General features: G+C 40.8%; 1 protein-coding gene across 5 annotated transcripts in view; it reads right to left on the bottom strand.

The window, feature by feature from the left end:
- Ttbk2 (tau tubulin kinase 2) overlaps nt 1–24,077 on the bottom strand; it is a 123,877-nt gene extending 99,800 nt beyond the window's left edge. For 2 of the 5 annotated variants that reach the window (XM_048459510.3, XM_048459509.3), the window contains exon 1: nt 23,533–23,866. Coding sequence is in view for 2 of the 5 variants with exons in the window: in XM_048459507.3 (XP_048315464.2) it covers nt 23,942–24,007 (66 nt within the window). In the remaining 3 variants the exon portion in view is untranslated. Of the gene's footprint in view, nt 1–10,850; nt 10,979–23,532; nt 23,867–23,941 lie in introns of those variants that run through there. The other 3 variants (XM_048459512.3, XM_048459507.3, XM_085696366.2) reach the window with 3 other exon arrangements.
- Nucleotides 24,078–24,177: the final 100 nt, after the last annotated feature.

Raw genomic sequence — 24,177 nt, 5'->3', positions numbered from 1 at the left:
CCTGGCTGAGATAAATGTTTTAAAACACCAAATCTTGAAATGAGCACTGTAACACACATCCGATGGCTGAGACAGGAGAACCTTGAAGGCCAACTTGGAGTACAAAGTCAGACTGTCTCCAGCAATCGGTTACAATCTGCCAAGCTTCAATTATATATTTCTCAGAATGCGTGATTACAGGTTCCTTTTCAATTCTACATCATAGATAGCTGAAAAACTATACAGCATGACTATAAAAACCAATGCTGTCAATAACTATGTTGGACTCATTTTTTGTAAGACTAACACCATGAAGACAAGTCCGAGCAATAGCACTATTTTCAAGAGAATTATTGAATAAATTCCTTTCTGGAAAAGTCTTTAGTTTGTTTTTTTTGAGATAAGGTCTCTCTACATAGTCCTGGAACTCACTATACAGCCCAGGTTGTCCAGGTGCTCACAGAGACCCATCAGTCTCTGCCTCCTGAGTGCTGGGATCAAAGGCGTGCACCACCACCACCTCCAGTTCTGGCAATAGTCTTAATGACTATGGTAATAAATTCTGACAGTAACGATAAATCTGGACGTGTTGACAAAACAGATCCAAAGAGGATCAAAATATGGACAGAACATGCTAAATGAAGATCAACTTGTAAAAGAAAATGTGGTTTAAAAAATCATTTGAAACATTTGCTAGATAGCAAATGATTGAGGGAAACAGCAAATTAATAATACCGACAGTATCTGTCCTAGACTACAAAGTTCTTTCAGATGAAGGTCATATCACAGTCCTCTTATCTTCTCAATAACCAAATCATGAACCTGCAGTGAAATCATAGGCATTTGTGTTGAACCCTGAAGTCCAATCATCAAGGAGGAGTTGCCCCATGAGACCACCCTCACACCACAGTTAATGTAAAAGCATGAGGATTTTAATTCTGTCATGACAAGGTCACTCAGCATTCAAGCCAAGGACCCCAAATAGCTGGTACAGGCTACTTTTAAAGCAAAAAGCCATAGAAACAAGGGGGTGGGAAACTTGGGGGTTGTTTTCCAACTATTGGGATTGGCTTATTCAAAGGGCTATTAACAATAATTGGTCCGAGTCAGGGCTGGAGGGTGGTTGCCAGATCAGGTGAGGTAAGAGGAAACATTTAAGGGTTACTTTGACCCCTTTCCAGGGACTGAGTCAAAACATCAGGAACTGAGTCAACATCTTAAGGGTTATCTTGCCCCAATTTCAATAACTGAGTTCTATCTGAAGAACATTCACAAAGACTCAGGGAGATGGAAAGTTCCCAACACTTCAGTATGTGTGTGGGTAATTGTTAGATTCCTGGTTCCCAGGGGAGGAGGGAAGCACTAAGGCTGAGAGGCCTCAGAGTTATTTTAGAGTTCTACACTTGGAGCTCAAAGTAAGACCTGCATGTGATTCTAGTCACACAGGTTCACCTATGTTGCCTAAGAACAAGTAAAACAAAGTAAGAAGTGCAAAGGGGAAGCAAGCAGGACCCTGTGATTACACTGGACTCACAGAGATAGTCAAGGCCAATCCTCCCTGTCAAAGACTTTACAGGTTTAAATTTAATCACACGTACAAAATACCTTCTGTGACCTAAGGTAACTTATTTATAGGATTCATGGATCAGAATGTGAATTATCTTGGGGACAGGCAATATTTTATTTGCCACAAAGACTAAGCTAAAATATAAATTAAAAACAACACTACTATACTGAATAATATGAATAAGTCTCATAAATGTTTGAAAACAAGGCAAAAAATTCACATGAATCCTTTAATATAAAGTTCAAGAAGAAACAAACCCAACCTATGTTACGCACTTCCTGTTAACTTAGGTAATAGTATATCCTTCTGAAGTCTTTGATGGAGTTGAAAAATAGATGGTTATAATTATAGTGTTCCTTAGTTATGATAAAAGATAAAGTAGATATAAATATTGTAACTGTAATTCTTGCTTGATACCTGTTTTGTTATATGTAATTTTACTATGTTAGAATTAAAGCTTTCCTTTTTATTTAAACAGAAAAGGGAAACTGATGTGGGAAGTCCTCTGTATATGTGTTGCTTTTATTGATTAATGAATAAAGAAACTGCCTTGGCCTGTGATAGGGCAGAGTAAATCTAGGTGGGGAAACTAAACAGAATGCTGGGAGAAAGAAGGCAGAGTAAAGAGACGCCATGTAGGGGGCTGGAGAGATGGCTCAGAGGTCAAGAGCACTGACTGCTCTTCCAGAGGTCCTGAGTTCAGTTCCCAGCAACCACATGGTGGCTCATAACCATCTGTAATGAGATCTGGTGCCCTCTTCTGGCCAGCAAGCATACAGACAGACAGAACACTGTATACATAATAAATAAATCTTAAAAAGAAAAAAAGAGAGAGAGACGTCATGTAGCCACCAGAGGGGAAAGGCACCAGTTGCCAGGTGGAACCTTGCCTGTAGGCCATGAACCTCATGGTAAAATAGAAAATAATAGAAATGGATTAATTTAAGATATAAGAGTAAGCCAGAAATACGCTTAAGCCATTAGCCAAATAGTACTGCAAATAATATAGTTTCTGTGTGATTATTTCAGTTCTGGGCAGCCAGGAATGAACAAGCAGCCTCTGCCAACAGACATCCACCTGAACAAGCAGCCTCTGCCAACAGACATCCGCTTTTGCCTCCCAAGTGCTGGGATTAAAGGCATGCGCCACTACCACCCAGATGAGTTCACACTTCTTGATCTGAAACTATACTGAAGAACCATAATTACAAAGATATTATGCACTACAAAGACATGTAGACAATGGAACAGAGACTCCAGGAATACAGCCACACAGCTATGTCCACCTAATTTTGGACAAAGGTATAAAAATTATACATTGGGAAAAAGACAGCTTGTTCAATAAATGATGCTGGCAAAACTTGATAACCCCCTGCAGAAGAATGGAATGAGACTAGTATCCTCTCTCTCTGCACAAAGATTAATTAAAAGTAGATCAAAGACCTTAATTTAAAACCTGAAGTGCTCAAACTCCTAGGAGAGTTCAGGATATAGGTATAAGCAAGAACTTTCTGAACAAAAGTCCAACGGCACAACAAATAGCCACAAGAACTGACAAAAAGTATTACATAAAATCAAAAAAGCTTATACCAGCCAAAGAAATCATCAACAGGATGAACAATCTATGGAATAAAAGGAAATCCTTGCCAGTTCTATTTTAGACAAGGAATTACTAGCTAGACTATGTAAAGAACTGCAAAAATTAAATTTAAAAAAATGCTCAGCAATTAAAAGTGCTTGCTGCTCTTCTAGAGAACCAGAACTGACACCTAGCAAACCACAGCTCCAAGAGATTCAACACATTCTTCTGGCCTCCAGTAGGTACCCACGTAAGTGTGGTGTTCTCTCTCTCTCTCTCTTTCTCTCTCTCTCTCTCTCTCTCTCTCTCTCTCTCTCACACACACACACACACACACACACACACACACACACACCTACTTTTTCTAAAAACTGACAATAGTCAGGTATAGTGGCACATGCCTTTAATTCCAGCACTTGGGAGGCAGAGGCAAGCCTGGTCTACAAAGTGAGTTTAAAGACAGGCTCCAAAGCTACACAGAGAAACACTGTCTCAAAAAACTAATATATAAATAAATAAATAGATAGTTTTCACAGGAAGACACACATATGGCTGGCGAATGTATTTTAAAGTGTTCAGAATCCTTAGACACTAGGAAAGGCAAATTAAACTCCTGAGATTCTATCTCACCCCAGTCAGAATACTACCAAGCAAACAAATGACAAAAGATATTAGAGAGTTTGTGAGAACAGGGGACCTTCATTTCCTGCTGCTAGCGCGTAAATATAAACTGATTGAAATATAAACTATTGAAATCAGTGTGGGGGGCTTTACAAAAATCTGAAAATAGAATTCATACACCACCCAGCTAAATATTTCAGGATATATACTCGACTTGCACATCCATGTTTACTGCTGCTTTGTTTACAACAGCAAGGAAATGGAGTCAACCTAGATATACATCAACAGATGAAAGAGTAATAAAACATGGTACATAGACACGATGGAATTCTATTCATTCATAAAGAAAATAAATTATTAAATTTGTAGGAAAAGAGATAGACCTGGAAAATATTATATTCTCTTACATGTGGATCCTGGCCTTCAATGTTTACATGCATGTTCATGTAGGACAGAGTGTGTGTACAGACCAGTAAACCAGAAGGGAGCCCATGAAAATGGAAAACGGAAGCTTTAAGGCAATGAGTGGGCAATAGGACATAAGATAGGAAGGTAAAAGAAAGAATGGGGGAAGGCTGTAGAAATGGAAACGGGAGACAGAGAGATGAGGAGTAAGCAAGTATATATGTGGGGTAAATCAACCAAAATCAAAATCAACTATACATGAAAATGCCATTTTAACAAAAGTATCATTTTAGAGACTTAAACAATAAAACTAAAACTGAGAATGATGATTTATGCTGTAAACCAGCACTCAGAGTCTAAGTCATAGGGCAAGAGGACTATGAGTTCCAGGGAACTCTGTACTATACAGAGTGAGATCCTATCACAAAAAGTTCCCTCTTCCATCAAAAGAAAATGGGCTAATTACATGGATTTCACTCTGTTTTGAGAAGGCTAGGGAGTATCCATCCATATGTGAATGACTTCAGAGCAAGAATTTGGTTAGTAGGAGACTATTATTATTTATACAGACTGAAGTGATAAATTTCTATACACTAGATGAAAGCAAGATGATTCACTAAATATACAGCATGATTTTATAAGAGTCTTATGTAATTTATATAAGACTTTACTCTTTAGCAGAAAAATATCAAAAACTTATTTTTAACTAATTTTAATGTCAATGAATATAATGTTAAATGATTCATTAGGAAAAGTCTATGATGCATTTAAAGATGAGGAATCATACTTAAAGCTATATTTGGGCATATACATAATTTATTTATTTCTAGTGAGAGAGTGAGTGGGAACTATGACTCCTCTTTGTTTGAAATTTAAATACACCCACCTTACCACTTCTAATCCTGGCCACAACAAACTAGAAGAAACCAGATTTACCTTACTAACCAGCTATAAAAGCATACAAAATATATAAAGTGGAGGGTTTCAGAAACCAGACAACAGGCAGCACAGCAGAGATGTGGGAGAAAAAACGGCTAAGTGAAGGAAGCTCTACCACTCCTGGAGAGCATTCAGAGCGAGCACAGGGATGGAGAGCTGACAGACAGCAAGCTCAGAAGCTCTAGAGTGCCCCCCTCCCGTGAGGCTTTGGCTGGATCAGTCCATGTTATAATGTGAGTTTTAAGGTCAAAACCCACTGGAAAGAGGCAGGCGGAATATCTCCACATCTCACACAGGACAATGAATGAAAAAACAATTTTCCCACCCTTTTCTTTTCTCTTTCTCTCTTTCTCTCTTTCTCTCTTTCTTTCTTTCTTTTTTGAGACAGGGTGTCTCTGTGTAACTTTGGAGCCTGTCCTGGAACTCACTCTGTAGACCAGGCTGGCTTCGAACTCACAAAGATCCACCTGCCTCTGCCTACCGAGTGCAGGGATTAAAGGCGTGTGCTACCAACACCCAGCGAATGAAACTATTTTCAAACAACTGCATCCCCAAATAAAACTCAAAATTATTTAAAGAAAATTTTGGAAAAGAAAACATAATATAGCAGCATGAAATCACAATGTCTGGTATCCACTCAAAAACTGCCAGGGACATAAACAAAAAGAAATACCAACCAACCTGAACAAGTACACATAAAATTGGTGGATAACAATTTCAAAACAGGTATTATAGATACATTGACTGTTTTACAAAATAGAGAAAAGCACAGGTATAAAAGACACGTAAATGAATGAATGAATGAATGATGTCTAGGGATAAAAGGTATATATCTGATATAATAAGCATATCAGAAAGGCACCATCCTCATGCTCCCAAGCCTAGCTCTGGTCAACAGTTCCTGTACTAGCCCAGCCTAGCAGGTCAGAATCTCACCTCAGACATACAACCAAGGGAAGAAGAAGGGAAGTCCACATGTTGTGGTCATACTTAAAAAAAAAAAATTGAAAAAGAAAGGCCAGGACAGTATCCCTTCCCCCAAATTCACTAATCTATAAAATGTTCTCCAATGAGAATCACCTAGAAGAACCACAGAACACAAAATTTAAAAAAACAATCATAGACTTGAAAGTAAAGTAGAGCACTGAACCACTCATGCATAGAATATGAAAAGAGAGAGAGAAAGACAGACAGACAGACAGACAGAATGACCCAAAATGAAAGGAACATAAGGAACTTTGAGACACCATGAAAAGATCAAATCTTCAAATTAGAGGCAAAAAAAGAGAAGAACCTGGGTAGATGGCACAGACAGCACCAGCAACAGGATCACAGAAGGAAACTTCTCCAAGTTAAGGGAAGACATCTAGATACAGATACAAGGATCAGGACCAGAAAATAAACTCCCCACAGCATATTATAATTAAACACTAATTATGCAGAACAAAGAGAAGGCACTGAAATCTACAAAAAAAATTAAATTAAAAACCAGGAGCTGAATAAAAAAAATAGAATAATAAAATAAAATAAACACAGACATATATAAATGGAAACCCAGCAGAATAACAGTTGAATTAATAAAACAGAAACAAAGAAAACAATATCAAGAATCAAGAAATATCACACACCATTAAACCCAGCATTTGGAAGGCGGAGGCAGGCAGATCTCTGTGAGTCTGGTCTACAAGAGCTAGTTCCAGGACAGGCCTCAAAGCTACAGAGAAACCCCTTCTCCACAAAAAAGAATCAACAAACAAATCTCAGAGTTGGTTTACTATAAAGTTGGTTACTATAGTAGGTTTACTACAGTTGGTTTTAATGTCAACCTGTCAGAAATTAGAAACATCTGAGTATGGAGTCTCACCCGAAGAGAGGTGAGCTTGAAGCTATAGAAAAAGGACCATCCAGAGGGAAATGAATGTAGAGGTGGGGGCAAATGAAAAACATAGAGAAAAAAAATCAAATGAACAAAGCCTTAGGATGCTGGGGGATAACACTGAAGGGCTAACAATCTAATCATATCCCAGGAAGAACATTGAAGATCAATTCTGTAATTCTGTCTATTCCGTTTTCAGTTACTGTAATCATGCTATTCTTAAGTTTCTCTCTCTCTCTCTCTCTCTCTCACCACACACACACACACACACACACACAAACACACACACACAAACACACACACACACACACACACACACACTTTTGCTGTAGAATAATCCTCTTGTACACTGTAAAGATTGTCACTTGAATTGATTTAATAAAACACTGATTGGTCAGTAGCCAGGCAGGAAGAATAGGTGGGGTGACCAAACTAAGGATAATGGGAAGGAGGTCAGAGTCAGGAGTTGACAGCAGAGTGAGAGATGAGAATGCTGTACTGTAAAAAGGTACCAAGCCAAGAGGCTAAACACAGATGAGAAATATGGGTTAATTTGGGTGTAAGAATTAGCTGGTAATAAGCCTGAGCTATCAGTCAAGAATTTATAACTTATAGTAAGCCCCTGAGTCAATTATTTGGGAAGTGGCTGCTGGGTATTTGGGAACAGGTGGGCAGGAAAGAAATTTCAACTACATTTTTTGTTTTTGACAGAGTGTTTTTGTTTGAGTTTCTTTGTGTTGCCCTGGTTGTCCTGGAACTCACTTTGCAGACCAGGCTGTCCTCAAACTCACAGAGATGGCCTGCCCTTGCCTCCTGAGTACTGGAATTAAAGACATGCTCCACCACCACCAGCAATTTCTTTCCATTTTTTTATCATTAATTTTACTTCAATTGAGTCCAAAGAAAGGGGGGGAAGAGGATGAGAAGCAGAAGCAAATGTCTGAAAAATTTTCCAAATTTTATAAGAATTATACCACAAATCAACTATTTTTTGTTTGTTTGTTTTTTGTTTTTTAGGGACAGGGCTTCTCTGTAGCTTTGGAGCCTGTCCTAAAACTAGCTCTTATAGACCAGGCTGGCCTGGAACTCACAGAAATCTGCCTGCCTCTGCCTCCTGAAAGTTGGGATTAAAGGCATGTACCACCACCACCCAGATTACATCACCTTTTTTTGTTTTTCAAGACAGGGTTTCTCTGTGTAGCTCTAGCTATTCTGGAACTAGTTCTGTAGACCACACTGGCCTCAAACTCACAAAGACTTGCCTGCCTCTCCTCCTGAGTGCTGCGATTAAAGTTGGGAGCCACCACTACCAGGTTCACATCACCTATTATTAAAGTATAAGACCCCATGCTTTCCAGTTTGGTGTAGGAGGTACTTCTATATTTGTGTTACTTTCATTGGTTGAATAAAGAAACTGCCTTGGCCTTTTGATAGGGCCATGCACTTAGGTGGGCGGAGTAGACAGAACAGAATGCTGGGAGGAAGAAGGAAGAGAGAGCTGAGCCGCTATGGAGCTGCCAGGTCAGACATGCTGAATTTTTCCTAGTAAGCCATGACCTCGTGGTGACATACAGATTATTAGAAATGGGTTGAATCAAGATGTGAGAGTTAGCCAATAAGAGGCTAGATATAGTGGGCCAAGCAGTAATTTAATTAATACAATTTCTTTGTGACAAGTTACCCAGGCAGGATGGAACAAAGGGCCCCGCGCTCCTTACTACACCAGTTAGTCATGATATGTTATAGTGAGAGATTCCACAGAGCCACTGCATCTTGCTTGAATTCTGGAGTGATAACACCTAGGCTTTGAACTACCCTTTGTTTAAAGTCAGTGATTCTTAGTTCTTTTGAAGAAATTTCAGAGCCTTTGCAAAACTTAAAGAGGACCTGGCAAACCAGGAGTTCTCATGGCTGAGAACTGCTTAGGCAAAAGGTTCCTTCAAACAGCTCCTAAGAAGAGTTTTTTTGTATTCAGAAACTGGTTTGCTAAAGGTTTTTATTTTGTTGTGTGTGTGTGTGTATGTGTGCAATAATAAAAGAGACTTTTGCAAAACCACAGCTTTCAGTCCATCAGGGGCTTAACCTCTTTGGTGCAGAGTGTCTAAAATTCATCTTGCAATGACCCTTTGCCTTCAAAAGACCCTTGTAAAACAGAACACTGACAGTATGTTATAAAAGTTGAAGACTGTTTTGTGTGCATTTGTGTTTTCAGGCACATGTGTGCTCAAACATACTAAAGCCAGGGAACAAATTTGTGTGTCTCATCAGATGTTATCCACTTTATTTTATATATTTTGTCATGTGAGCCGGGCAACCTGAAGTCAATCCCTAGGACCCATAAAAGATAGGACAGTCAACTCCACAAAGTTGTCTTCTGACATTCATACTCTGTTGTATGAGCACCCGACACACAAAACAGCTAAAAAAAATTTAATTTCTAAATTGTTATGTAAAATGGAGCCCATTAGAGAGGAAAAAGAGGGATCAAGGAAGAGGGGCATAGGAGGTTAATAGAACACACATGATATGAAAGTAGAAGAGGAAACAGTGTAGGTGGAAGGGTGTAAATGTTCTGAAGTCACTGAAAAGATATTTTTCTCTAAAGCTGTTTCAAGATGTGATAGCTAATTTTGTCTATTTGGTTGGATTAAGAAGCATCTAGGAAGTTAGCAGAGCACAACTCTGAGTGTGACTGTGACAGCATTTCCAAGCAGGATGGCAGGGAAAGGTAGGGAACATTAATCCACTAGGGAGAACATGGATGAGATAAAAGGGGAACCAAAAGCAAGTCCTCCAAAGTGCAGGCATTATCTCTCTACTTCCTGGCCACCAGGATGTGAGCTCAGCTCTATCAAACCTTCTCTGTCATGATAACCATGGGGCAAAATAAGTCATTACTCCCTTAAGTTGTTTCTGTCAATTATTCTGCTACAGTGATGAAATGGGTAGTGCTGAAAACTGATAGCAGGGCTGTTGTTACTGACTGTACGGTTTAGAATCATTCGGAACTGTTTTGTGGGGGAATCTGGAAAACCAGGCTAGAGAAGGTCAATGATGAATGCTTTAAGTAGAGCTTGATAGGTGGTTTTGATCAGTCACACCAGCATGCTAACAGGAATGAAAACAAAACAGACTATGGCAATGGTTCTCAACCTGTGGGTCACAACTGTTATGATTTTAGCCAACCAACATGGCTGGCACTTCTGGGTTCCAGGGCCACACATGTGCAGACAAGCCCTCAGGCAAAAATACTTAGCCACCCTGGGGACCTTAAAAGGCCCTACATGACCCAGTGCAGCATGGTTGCATCACCTATGTATGATGCAGCTATGTAAGCCTTTGTGCGCATTCGTGAGCTCCATCATCCCCTTGTGTGCATGAGCTAGGCAGCCTTTAAAAGCTGGACATGCCATCTTCAGCCCTGTCTTTCTGCATACCGACTTCACCAGGCTTACTTATATGTCTCCTCTAAAAAACTCCAAAGCAGGTTTGTTGAGGAAGGGGGAAGGAGTGGGCAGGGCTTGTCTCTTAAAGGGACTGGACTGACCATTACAACAACCCCTTCAGGTCACACATATCAGATTTTGTTGTTTATTTTTCAAGACAGGGTTTTCTGTGTAGCCCTGGCTGTCCTGAACTCACTCTGTAGGCCAGGCTGGTCTTGAACTCCAAGACCCATTTGCCTCAGCCTCTTGAGTGCTGGGATTAAAGGCTTGTGCCACCACTGCCCAGGACATATCAGATACTTACATTATGATTCACAATGGTACCAAAATTGCACTATGAAGTAACAAAGAAACACGTCTTAGGGTTTCTATTGCTGTGATAAAACAAATCCCATGACCAAAAAGCAAGTTGGGAAGGAAAGGGTTTATTTGACTTACACTTCAGCATTGCTGTTCATCACCGAAGAAAGTCACTGCAAGAACTCAACAGGGCAGGATCCTGGAGGCCATAGAGGGCGTGGTGCTTACTGAGTTGCTTACAGTTTCAGAGATTCTGTCTATTATCATGATGGGGAGCATGACAGCATGCAGACACATATGGTGCCGGTAGCGGACAGTCCTACATTTTGCAGACAACATGAAGTCAAGTGACACACTGGGCAGTGTCCTGAGCACAGGAAATCTCAAAGCCCACCCCCACAGTGACACACTTTCTCCAACAAGGCCATGACCACTCTAACAAGGCCACACCACATCTCCTAATAGTGCCACTCCCTATGAGATTATGGAGGCAAATTACGTTCAAACTATCACATTCCATTCCCTAGCCCCCATAAGCTTGTAGCCATAACATAATGCAAAATGCAGAGTCCAACTTCAAAATTCCCCATAGTCTATCACATTCTTAACAATGTTTAAAAGTACAAAGTTCGAGCTGAAGAGATAGCTCAGTGGTTAAGAGCACTGGTTGCTCTTCCAGAGGACCCAGGTTCAATTCCCAGCACCCACACGGCAGCTCACAATTGTCTGTAACTCCAGTTCCAGGAGATCTGACACCTTCACACCAATGTACATAAAATAAAGTTAAATAAATTTTTAAAAAGTCCAAAGTTCAAAGTCTCTTCTGAGATCCATACAATCTCTTAACTGTAATCCCCTATAAAATCAAAATTGAAAAAAAAGCAGATCATATACTTCCAACAAGTAATTTAACAGGATATACATTACCATTCCAAAACTTAGGGAAGGGGCATAGTGAGGAAATATTGAACCAAAACAGACCAAAAACCAGCTGGGCAAACTCCAAACTCTACATCTTCATGTCTGATGTCAAAACATTCTTCAGATCTCCAACTCTGTTCAGCTTTGTGGACTGCAACACATTTCTTTCTCTTGGGCTGGTTCTACTGCCTGTTAGCAACTCTCCTCGGCAGTTATCCACAACTCTGGCATCTCTAACATCCTGGGCTCTCCAAGGCAACCCAGGCTTCAACTTCGCAGCTTCATGCAAAGTTGAAGGCTTCCATTCAGGGACAACCCTGACACATGACTGGCCTCAGTGGCTTTTTTCAGGCGTGGAGGCAAATTCTATAACCCATTTCTTCAATCCTTACTCTAATGTGGCTGAAGCTACCAAGTTCTGCTGCTTGCTGGGGCTGGAACATGGCCGTCTTATTCAATTACATCTTCACCAGCTTTCTGTCTTTAACCACCTAAACTTGGCTGTCTTTGAACTTGTTCTGTAGACCAGGCTGGCCTCAAAGTCAAAAGATCTGCCAGTCTCTGCCTTTCCAGTGCTGGGATTAAAGGTGTGCCCCATCACATCTGACTCTAAACTTTTAGTTCCTTTTCATAAATTGGAAGCTTAGCTGAGTGAGATCGTGTCTTGGGGTCATCATTTCCTTTATTCCATTTCTTAATCTGTTTACCTCTTTGAACACAAAATTTAGCACTATTCCATTTCCTGGTGCTCTTTTTCTCCTCAAATTTTCATATTGTGATTTACCTTGATCAGCTTGCTCCTTGTCATTTTAAATCTTCATTAGAGTTACCACTAAAAAAACCACACAACAGTCTATATTAGGCTGTTTTGAGATCTCCTCTGCCAACACAATCAATCCAAATTTTCCAATTTAATCTCAGGCAGACTCTTTGAACAAGAGCAAAAGGCAAGTCACTTTCTTCACCAAAATATCACAAGAAAGATCCCTAGGCAACATACTAAAGTTCTTCTCTGAAAGCTTTTAAGTGAGCACCCCACAGAACTTCTGTCTGGGGGCCAGCATCAAGCAGCACAGGGCTTTGAAAAACATCCAAAAGAATTGGCATAAGACTTTTCTATCTGAGAGGGTTATAGGAAAATAAGCACTCACACACTTTTTTGATGGCTTCCTTTATTCTATGCTCATGTTTTTCTACAGCTTGTATACTCCAACAGAATCTTCCAGGCAGTACAAGAGTCAGAGGTTGCATTCTATTTCCCAAGTGAATGATTATAGGTAAAGACATGTTTTTCAGCTCCCTTACATGTAAAACAGAGTCATCCCAATAACCCATATAAAATATAACTAGATCATGAGCAAGCAAGAGGAATTTTCTCAGTCAACTCTTTTGTTGGCAGGCTGGAAATTGCAGTTACAAAGAAAGAATAAACCACTTAATTATGAAAGGTAATCTTTTTTTAAGATTTATTTATTTATTATGTATACAACATTCCTTCCATGTATGCTTACATGCCAGAAGAGGGTGCCAAATCTCATTATAGATGGCTGTGAGCCACCATGTGGTTGCTGGGAATTGAACTCAGGACCTCTGGAAGAGCAGCCAGTGCTCTGAACCTCTGAGCCATCTCTCCAGCCCCTATGAAAGGTAATCTTATAAGGAATTTTAAGGGAGTCACAAATGTAAACTTTTACATACATAAAAACAGTCAGCTGAACTTTTAGTACTCAGGGTACACACCCATTCATCAATAACAAAAAGCTGAGGTCAGGAATTAGTGTCAGAAATTAATCATCATCTTGATTATTAACCAGACCTAGCAAGGGAAGCTAGAAACAATCAGGCCGTTCTATATTCTTGACTCTGGCCTAACAAGTCAGACAGCTCAGCTATGTGTCCTTGCGAACTTTAGTTTGTTTTCTGGGGTTATTTATCTTAAACTATTAGCAAGGCATCTGGTCTAACTTGAAGCTACTTTAAAGCTTTGTTTTAGCTAATGGCACATGACTGCCTCTTTTCAGCATTGAGAGGTTAGAGCAGCCTGGCCCCTGGACTCAGATGTTTTCCTTTCCATCATTAACGTGAGCTGCTCCTAAAGTGGAACTCGTAGACTTTATATGTATCCTTGTATTTATTTCTATTCATCAAAACTCTGTATAGGCTATCATTATTATCATCAAATTAGACAGTACAGCTTCAGGAAGGGCCATCTTCTTGACAATCCACAAGTAAAAATGCTCAGGTGATGTGGGACAATTCTGTATTCTGTCAATTATGTTTTAAATAAATGGTGATTGGCCAATAGCCAGGCAGGAAGTATAGGCAGGACAACCAGACAGGAAAGAGAGGTGGGGCAAGGAGAACAGGAGTATTCTGGGAAGAAGGAAGCTCCTTCTGCAATACTGCCCAGAACACAGAAGAAGCAAGATGTGACCTGCCCCACTGAAAAAGGTACTGAGCCATGTGACTAACATATACTAGAATAATGGGATAAGTTAAGTTATAAGAGTTAATAAGAAGCCTGAGCTAATGAGCCAATCAGTTTATATCTAATGTAGAACTCTGTGTAATTTTCATTGGGGCTAAATGGCCATGGAAACTAGGCAGGACAGAAACCCCAACAAGCAGGCCCTCATGTTACAAAATGGATGCCCAACGTGTGGACAACTGTATCCACATAAAGCCTGACAAAGCTTGGAAAGTAATTCTAGACAAAAAGAATAGAGTAAAGCATGTCTTCTTGGTAGCAGCGATTCCTTGGGTCTTCTCTGCTTGCTAGAGGCAAGCAAGTGCTCTCATTTAAGAGAGGCTTCCTGACTCAGCTTTAGCTGCAAAACCCTGCAGCTCTTTAAGAGGTCCTGCCAGGAAACAAATGGTGTTGATAAAAGCCGATCACATGCTTTTTGGTTTTCAGCAATAGCAGGAAAAAAAACCGTGCTGTTTTAAAATGCCAGCTTTCTGGCCCATCCTGCCAGCGCAAACTCTGACTCTTTGAGGCAGGAGGTCCAGCTACAGAGAGAACATTTGAGTGTTGTTTGTGGAGACACTGTTGCAGCTTGCTTGCTGGCTGGGACCTTGAAATGCCAAAGAGTTGTGGCAATAAACATGGCCCCAGCCAGTACCTCCACTAGGAGGCTGAAATCTCAGAAAGCTAAAGAATGGGCTGGATCCAGCGATCAAAGCCAAGACTTCAATCCTACCCATATTTCTTAGCAAATTAAAGACTCATGTGGTCAGAAAAAAAGAGAGAGATACAGTAAAGATAGATTTAAAAATTTTTTAAAAAACCCTCTAAATGGTTTACTGTGTGTTAAAAATATATGCTGGCTTGGGAGAGAAAAGAAAAAGGTTAAATTCCTTAAAATAAAAAAGAAAGAGAGTAGTTGGGCGTGGTAGTACACACCTTTAATCCCAATGCTTGGGAGGCGGAGGCAGAGGCAGACAGATCACTATGAGTTCAAGGTGTGGTAGCACACACCTTTAATTCTAGCACTTGGGAGGCAGAGAAAGGTGGATCTCTGTAAATTCAAGGACAGCCTGGTCTACAGAGTTATTCCAGGACAAAGATATACAGAAACCCTGTCTCAAAAAGCCAAAAATTAAAAGTAAAAATAAAAGAAATAGAGGTTAAAATAAAGCCACGTAAAGATGAAAAATACACAGAAAATCTTGATACTGTATGTTATTATGCTCTCTTTGAATTGTTTCAATGCTGAGGAAGGATCAACAGCTGCTAAAAGATATTTGCTTATAAATGCTGCTAAATTAATCCAAGATAAGTATTTTGAAAATACATTTTGACTTCAAAATTTAAGTCAAAAGGTATGTTACTTTGGAGAAGAGATTTTGCTTTTGTTTCCACAGAAAATGAGAGGCTATGGATTCATTCTGAGTTAAGAAAAATCAGGTTTGATCAAGGAAGACCACCTGAGAAATCTCTGGTAGGAACAGATGTGATAGGGGAGTTCAGCCAATCACATTCTGTTTTGGGGGTGTGCCGCCCTTAGGCTAAAGCTTGCCTATAAACCTAGCAAGCGCGGTCCACTAGCTCTCTCTTTCGCCTGGCTCCTGCGTCCAGACGGATCATTTGGATTCCGGTGTAAGTCTTACTTCTGTTTATTAAAGCTGTATATTTTGTATTAAGATAGTCTGGGGACTTTTCATTACCAATCGCCCTGCGGCATCATAGATGGCCTGGATATCTGAGTTCTACATCCAGAACAGATTCAAGACTGCTGCCTAAGATGATCAAGACTCACAGGATACTCCAGTCAGGACTTGATAATTCTAAATTTTCTTTAAGGTCCCCATAAGATTATCAGCGCCCCCAACCAGCTGGAAGTAGCCCACATTACCAACAAATGGACTATGGATATTTTCCTTTGTTAAAAGGAAAGAGAGAGAGAGAGAGAGAGAGAGAGAGAGAGAGAGAAGTGGTGTTGGACAATTCTGTATTCTGTCAATTATGTTTTAAATAAACAGTGATTGGCCAGTAGCCAGGCAGGAAGTATAAGCAGGACAACCAGACAGGAAGTAGAGGTGGGGCAATGAGGACATGAGAATTCTGGGAAGCCCATTCTGTCCAGACACTGAAGAATCAGGATGTGACCAGCCCTGCTGAAAAAGGTACCGAGCCATGTGGCTAACATATACTAGAATAATGGGCTAATATAAGTTATAAGAGCTAATATGAAGCCTGAGCTAATGGGCAAATCAGTTTATAACTTATCCAGATCCTCTGTATGATTTTCTTTGGGGGCTAAACGGCTGGGGAACCAGGCAAGACTGAAACCCCTGAAAAGCAGGCCCTCATGCTACACTCAGGAGAACGGGATGTTTCCAAAAGATAAACACACCAAATTACAGGCAGTGGAGATCTCCCCACATCCACTGACACCATGCTACATACCAGAGAAATAGAGCTGCAGTGAACAGCAAAAGCAAAAGACATTCAGGGGTCTGAAGTCCAGTAGCCTTGCCAAAAGGAGACTGGCCCATCAGAGAATTTCCTTCTGGTGGGCTGACACCTGGAACTTCAATTGCTACTCACTGCTCCTCTGGCATGGCCAATGGCACCGCAGTTGATCAAATGACACTCAGCACCACAGTCTTCTGTGCTCCTACTGGTATGGCCCATTAAGCAGCACTTAAACCATTCAACTGTTTTTTAATCCACAGTCCAAAAATCCATATTACTCCAAACGAAGTCAGGCTTATCCCACAGCAATACACCAGTCCCTGATACCATCCTCTGTCTTAATTAAGGTTTTTATTGCTGTGAAGAAACACTATGACTATGGCAACTCTTAAAAAGAAAATATTTAATAGGGAGGGCTGCTTACAGTTTCAGAGGTTCTATCCATTACCATGACAGGGAACATGGTGTCATGTAGGCAAATGTGGTGCTGGTAGCAGACAGCAGACAGCAGTAGCAGACAGCAGAACTTCAAAGCCTGCTCCCAAAGTAACACACTTCTTCCAACAAGGTCTTATCCATTCTAACAAAGTCACACCTCCTAGTAATACCACTCCCTATGAGATTATGGGGGTCAATTATAGTCAAACTACAATTTTATGTTTGGGGGGTGGGCCACTACAACATGAGGAACTGCACTAAAGGGTCGCAGCATTAGGAAGGTTGAGAATCACAAGAGTATGGTCATGAGGTTTCAGACAGGAAATGGACTATACTGATGAGGCTCTGCATGAAGAGTGTTATATGGTCTGAATCAGTGGTGGAAATGAAATGATAACGGTATCTTGACTCAGCAGAGTGTGCCTGATGTTGACTAACAGACACTCCTGCTATAGACCAAGAAGAAATGGAAGGAGAAACTCGTCTTTTGGGGATGTGTTGTGGATGCCAATCTCTGTGTTCTCAATTTGGTTATAATTTAAAAAAAAAAAAAGAGGTAAGAATTTTTACTGTGCTGATAGATTACTGTGCCTTAAGGGCTGGGAACCAAAAGAACTAGCAAAATCTGAAAACTTTTCAGTCTCTCTAAAGATGATGCCTTTAAACAAAAAGAGGCCCAGGACCAAAGTCCCCAAGATTCAGTGTCTAGTTATTCCATGTGTCCTGCAAGACAACTGCCAATGTACTACTCCAAAGAAACAACACACCAAGAAAAATAAAGAGGAGACTGCAGAATATGCTAAACTTTTGGTCAGGAGAATAAAAGAAGTCAGAAAAATAAGCCAGAAACCATCTGCCAGGAGATGTACGCTGTCCTCACTGGAGGCTTCTGCTTGTGAGTCCAGCAAAATTAAAGAGTATTTAAGAATAACTAATATAAATAAGCAATCAGACCTTGGGAGCAGAAGAATTTCAGAGCATATGTCATCCATTGTGGACTGAGTTTGTGTAAGTTTCAATTCATCTGAACGACTTTGTTTTGAGAAGACAGTTCCTGAGTGCCTTGCTAGTGCAGGGTTAGTTTGATAAGTGCTTCCTTATATCCAGCTATACAGGCCACTTAAGAGACCATTGTCTATGCAGACATACCTATCACTGTAAGTAGCAACAGACCTTGGTACTGTTCATCATATGATACATATTTTGCAGACTAAAGGGGCTAGAAAGTGATGGAGGCTTCCACTCCAATTTAAAGCAAGGTCAGTATTTCTGCAGACAGCCCTAAAGAGCAATGTGTAAAACCATGAGAATGAAGCCAAAGATGCAATGGAGACCTCCTGAAAAGTTGGATGTGTCAGGAACTTGGAATGTGCAAAACAAATTGACACAAGCTGTTACCAAGTAAAAGTAACCAAAGAAAAAGGCTATGTGAGCTGCAATCAGTAAGGTCTTAGAGGCAGTGCTCATCTGGAGAACACATCACAACTCCAGGCATGGAGCTATGAGACTGATTTACCCTTTGAGGTTTCTGTCTTGCTTTGGTCCTAACCCCACCTTGCTACTTTTCTATTTCTTCCTTTGGGAATGAAATTGCTTACTCTGTGCCATACTTCCTAAGGATATAATTTTCCTTCTGATTTTACAAGGACTCACAACTGAGTTTGCTTCCCTCTCAAATATTTTAGTCCTGGACTTTTGAACAATGTCAGAACTGTAAAGCCTGTGAGAACTCTGGAGGTGGTCTGTATAATTGTAATTTCAGATGGACATAAGTCTTATGGAGACCAGGGATGGAATTTCAAGTTTTTTTTTTAAATTTTAATCTCTCTCCCTATAGTGAGTCATTGTGTGTGTGTCTGTAGGATCACATGTCACAGCATACATGTGAAGGGTTGTTTTTTGCTGTTTTCCTGAATATATCATATGTGAGCTTCTAAGGTTTCTCATCTACACCTACCATCTCAGTACTGGTATGTAACATAAGGGGCCTGCTCGTTGGGGTTTCTGTCCCGCCTAGTACCCCACAACCGGCAAGTCCCAAAGAAAATCACACAGAGTTCTCCATAAGTTATAAAACTGATTGGCCCATTAGCTCAGGCTACTTATTAGCTCTTGTAGCTTATATTAACCCATTATTCTTATCTATGTTAGCCACATGGCTCGGTACCTTTCGCAGCAGGGCACTTCACATCTTGCTTTTTCGGTGGTCTGGGCAGGAGTGTGAAGGGAGCTTCCTGCTTCTCAAAATACTCCTGTTCTCATCGCCCCACCTCCACTTCCTGTCTGGTTGACCCACCTATACTTCCTGCCTGGCCAATCAGCGTTTATTTAAAATATGATTGACAGAATACAGACAATTCTCCCGCACTGGTACAGATAAGCACCTCCTCATCTGGCTTCACGTGGCTTTTAGGGATCTGAATTCAGCTTCTCAGACTTGTGTGGCAAGCACTTTTACCCATTGAGCTATCTTCCCAGTCCAAATGTATGGCTTAAAGAGATGTGTTTGGGTGTCAAGTTAACAAGAGGTGGACTTGTAAGGGTTAATCTTGATTGACAACTTGATTGAACTGAGAAGTACTAAGGATATTAGTAAAGTGCACCTCTGAGTATATCTGTGAGGACATGAGCATGGGTATTTTCTCTGCTTCCTCAATACAATGAAGTCAGCTGACCTGTTCCACCATGCCCTCCGTTCCACAGTGGGTGAAAACCTCAAAACTGTGAAACAAAATGTTTCCTTCTTTATTTTTCTCCTATTTATTGCAGATACACAATGTCTGCATAACATACAGGGTAATATGCACATTGACTTTTATTACTTTTTCATTTAGAATATTTATTTTTAATTATTTAATTAGAGTGAAATATTTCCACTGACCTCTGAAGCTAATAGAGAACACAGAATTAGTTAGGGTTAATAAAATAGCAACTTCTCTTGAAACTACCTGCTCATGTCTACACATTCTCTTCATAATACTTGAAATTTGCATAAGTATCTGTTTCCACAGGTTTTTGCTTCTACTATATGGTAAACTTAAAAGTGAAGAGATATTTCTCTTTCGTTTACTGCTGATTTTTTTTTTTTTTAAAAAAACATGGTTTCTTTGTGTAGCCTTGGCTGTCCTAGAACTAGCTCTGTAGACCAGGCTGGCCTTAGATCCAACTGTCTCTGCTTTCCAAGTGCTGGGTACAGAACCACCGCCCAGCGCTACTACTGAATCTTTATCCCATGACAGTATAACATGGAAAATGCTTAGCAAGTATTGAAAGAGCATATGCAGCTATTACAATAACTTATCATTCAAAGATTCCAAGAGATTGTTTTGAATAATTTACTACATGTATGATTGGTTTGCCAGCATTTATGTCTGTGCATCACATGTGAGTCTGGTGTCCTTGGAGGTCAGAAGGGGGCACTGGATCCCCTGGAACTGCAGCTATGAATGGTAGTGAGTGGCTATGTGGGTGCTGAGAACTAAACCTGAGGTCTTCGGCAAGTGCTCTTAAACACTGAGCCATTTCTCCAGTTCATCAGCCCTAAATATGTTGAGTTTATTAAATGTCACGGAAGTTCAACAGAAAGGAAGTCCCAATCCAGTTTACCATGTAATTCTGCATCTGGGTGATTTTTGAATCAAACATCATTATCAGTATGTATCACACTTTTCTCTTTGGTTTTTCTTTTCCTTACTTTTCTTCCCTCATCTCTGCCTTACTAGTCATTGAAAAATGTTAATAAAACTATTTTTAGATACTATATAAGCTAAAATACTTAGTGGACCAAGAAAAAAGAAAATTTATAAACGTGCTCCATAACATACAACACAAGCAGAAAACTGCAGACAAATATTAACAAAAATATAGTATTGAGGGCTGGAGAGATGGCTCAGCGGTTAAAAGCATTGCCTGCTCTTCCAAAGGTCCTGAGTTCAATTCCCAGCAACCATATGGTGGCTCACAACCAGGTCTGATGCCCTCTTCTGGCCTGCAGGCATACATGTAGACAGAATGTAGTATACATAATAAATAAATAAATAAAACAAAAATATAGTATTGAGATGATCCTATGATTAGATAAGGAAAACAATGCAACCTTATCTTTCAAGGCAAGTATTTTGAAATGGAAGAAAGTAAAAGAAAAGAAAAGAAAAGAAAAGGAAGTGTAAAGAGATAAATGAGGGTTAGAGATGGGTCAGTGGTTACAGCCCTGTCTGCTCTTCCAAAGGACCCAGGTTCAGTTCCCGTCACCCACATGGCAGCTCACATTATTAGTAACTCAAGTTCCAGGGGATCTAGCACCTTCTTCTGACTTCCATGGGCACCAGACACGTAGACAGTCAGTAAACTATATACATGCAGGCAAAACAAACACACAAAATTTAATTTTTTAACAGATTAATGATCTGGGTGTGGTTGTACATGCTTGAAACCCTAGTTATTCTGTTGACAAACACAGGCAGATGATAAGACCCAGGCCAGCCTGAGCAATTAAGGAAAATCCTCTTTCAAAATAAAATAAAAAATTGGGGATGTAGTTCAGTTGGTAGGGTTCTTGCCTAGAATACATGAAGTCCTGGATTTGAACCCTAGTATGGCATAAAAATGGTGGTTGACACCTGTAATTATAGCACCTGGGAGGCTGAGGAAGAAGGATTACTGGGACTTCAAGAGCAGCCTGAATTACATACAGAGTTAAGTCTGCCTCTAGACAATAAAGCAGTATCATCCATATGTATTCTTGATAAAGTTGTGTAGTTCACAAAGAACTTCTTGCTCAGCACCTAAATGAAACTTAAACTCCATGATCAGAACTAAGTCAGCCATGTAACACTTACATACTTTGAAAAACCAATAGTTTATCATGGCACACACATTTAGGCAAAATACTCTACACACAAAAATAAGTATACTTTAAAATGTTTAAATAACCCATGACTGTCACATTTTAATGCAGCCTTATGTATAAATTGCTACCTAAAATTGTCTAAATTATACAACTTTCACTACTAGCATGACATTTAAAGATATATAAAATTCTACGTAATTGAGCTCAATTTGCTCAGTTTTCCTGAGGTATTAAAATAGCCACTACTTAACAATAAAAATCTAAAGTCATAAACAATACAGAATTCACTCAATGATAAACATGTGAATAAACATGTTCTCTAAGCAAGCGCCCTACTCATGATCTGTTTCAATTTCAAATTACAAAATTAATGAAGTTATGTATAAGCCTCAATGTCTTTTATGTGTCCAAAACTGAAAGAGAAAAATCAGTTTCTATCATTCCATTATAAAGTTAAACTATTAGAGAAATTTCCTCTGTAATCATGCTTCAACCATTCCTTTTGGTGTCTTCCTAAAAAAAACATCATACAGGAAATACAAACTTCTGTACTAAAGATTTTTTTCACTAGTTTTAATTTTTAATAGACCACAATCCAAATCGGGATAGATTCTCCAAGACGTCATATTGTTACATCTGTCACTATCACAGCTTCTTTAAAGAGGCAAGACACAAAGTATTCAACCCACTCAACACTTTTAAAATCCTCATTTTTTTAATCCCTTAATGAATGTTATTCTAGTCCACTTAGTTAAAAGAAAACAGATACCTCTTTGCAGTCTATCCTCAAGTCCATGTTTAATGTCAAGGCAACTGTTAATGGCTCAAAACCAAACACTGTTAACAAAACACAGCCAGGATCCTCCTATTTGAGAGTCTGAGTACAAACATATGCCCATTCATAATATACTCTCACGCAATTCAACTCTACTAAATAACCATTTCCCATCATACGTAGGTTAAGATAAAATTCTCTTCTTTAATAGTCAAAGGACAGCTTCCAAAGACAGAGGAGAGAAGCCTATCAACTTTAATCTAAAGCAAAGTACAACTCAATGTCATTTTTACCTCTAAGGCAGCGCCACAACGGAAACAAAATGAACTTCACTGGAAGATCAAGTATCCTAGCACCCCCATGATTATTTACTTCTCTGACTCGACAGTACGTATACGTAGGCTCTTTTGTCCCTCTTTCGGCATCCCAGCGTATCAACAGCATCATCTTTGTCAAAGCCAATCCCTCCAGTCATTACTTCAGTATTACAAAGTCCTGGCCTTCCTTAATTACCACAGAGAGAGATTCCGTAGCTCCGTCCCTCTTCCATTACAGCGAGAAAAAAAAAAAAAAAGGTAAAATGAAACGTTCATAATTTTAAAGAATCCTCTCTGTTCGATTCTGGTAACCAGAAGAGTCATGAGTAAAAGTGATATATAGGTCATCCACAGAACAGATGAAGCAGCTTCGTGACCCTCCAAGTTCAGGGAAGGCACCCAAAGCCTCTGGGAAATGGAGCAGAACCAGAACGGTCTCGGGGATGAGGACCAATTTGCGTCTGGCACCAGCCCAGGGTATGGGCAGAGACCCAAGGGTCTCGGGGAGCCTCTCCTCCATGCCTCGGTAGGGCTGGGTTAGGGGTCCTGCGGGCGCAGAGCGGCTACTTGGAGTCGCCCCGGGGCTCGGGGGTGTGTCCTACCTGGGCCGCGGCGGACGCAGGATCTCCGGCGAAGGACTGGAGTCCAGCTCAGGGCTCGCACCGGCAGGAGTCACCGCTCAGCAGGCTGGCCCGCCGCCGCCTGCCCATCCCCCGCCGCCCACTGCGGCGGGACCCGAGCGCGGCTTAGACGGCCGGCGGTCCCCTCGGGTGCCGTCCGAGTCTAAAGGCGGCGGCGGCGGCTGCGGGTGTTGCTGCGGGCCTCCCCGGGCCGCTGCTCTCGTGCCAGCCCCTGCACCTCCTCCTGCCGCCGCCGCCGCCGCCTCGTCCCCACCGCTCCCATAGCCGCTGCGGCGACTACTGCAGCGCCCGCTGACCCGGCCCGACGTTACTCTCCCCCCCGCAAGCCGCACAGCCTAGCCCACCTGCCCTGCCAGCGCGCACCGCCCACCTTTCCGCCGCGGGTGCTGATTGGAGAGCACGTTCCCAGCCCGTGGCGTCGGTTGACTAGTCCCATTGCCTATCAGGGAGGGGGCGGAGAATTGGGCCGAGAGCGTCTCCGCCCCCCACCGGAGAATTGCCGCTATCTTCAGGTTTGCCTGAGAGGGCGAGTTACCGGGAAAGAAGCATCACAATAACAGTGCGCGTGCGTGTGTGCGCGGGGATTCTGGGACTTGTAGTTCTAGT

Source organism: Myodes glareolus, chromosome 10 (assembly GCF_982192425.1).
Source record: "Myodes glareolus chromosome 10, mMyoGla1.1, whole genome shotgun sequence".
In the NCBI taxonomy this organism is placed as follows: domain Eukaryota; kingdom Metazoa; phylum Chordata; class Mammalia; order Rodentia; family Cricetidae; genus Myodes; species Myodes glareolus.
Note: the sequence above shows the minus strand (reverse complement) of the source record. Positions and strands in the feature narration are given on the sequence as shown.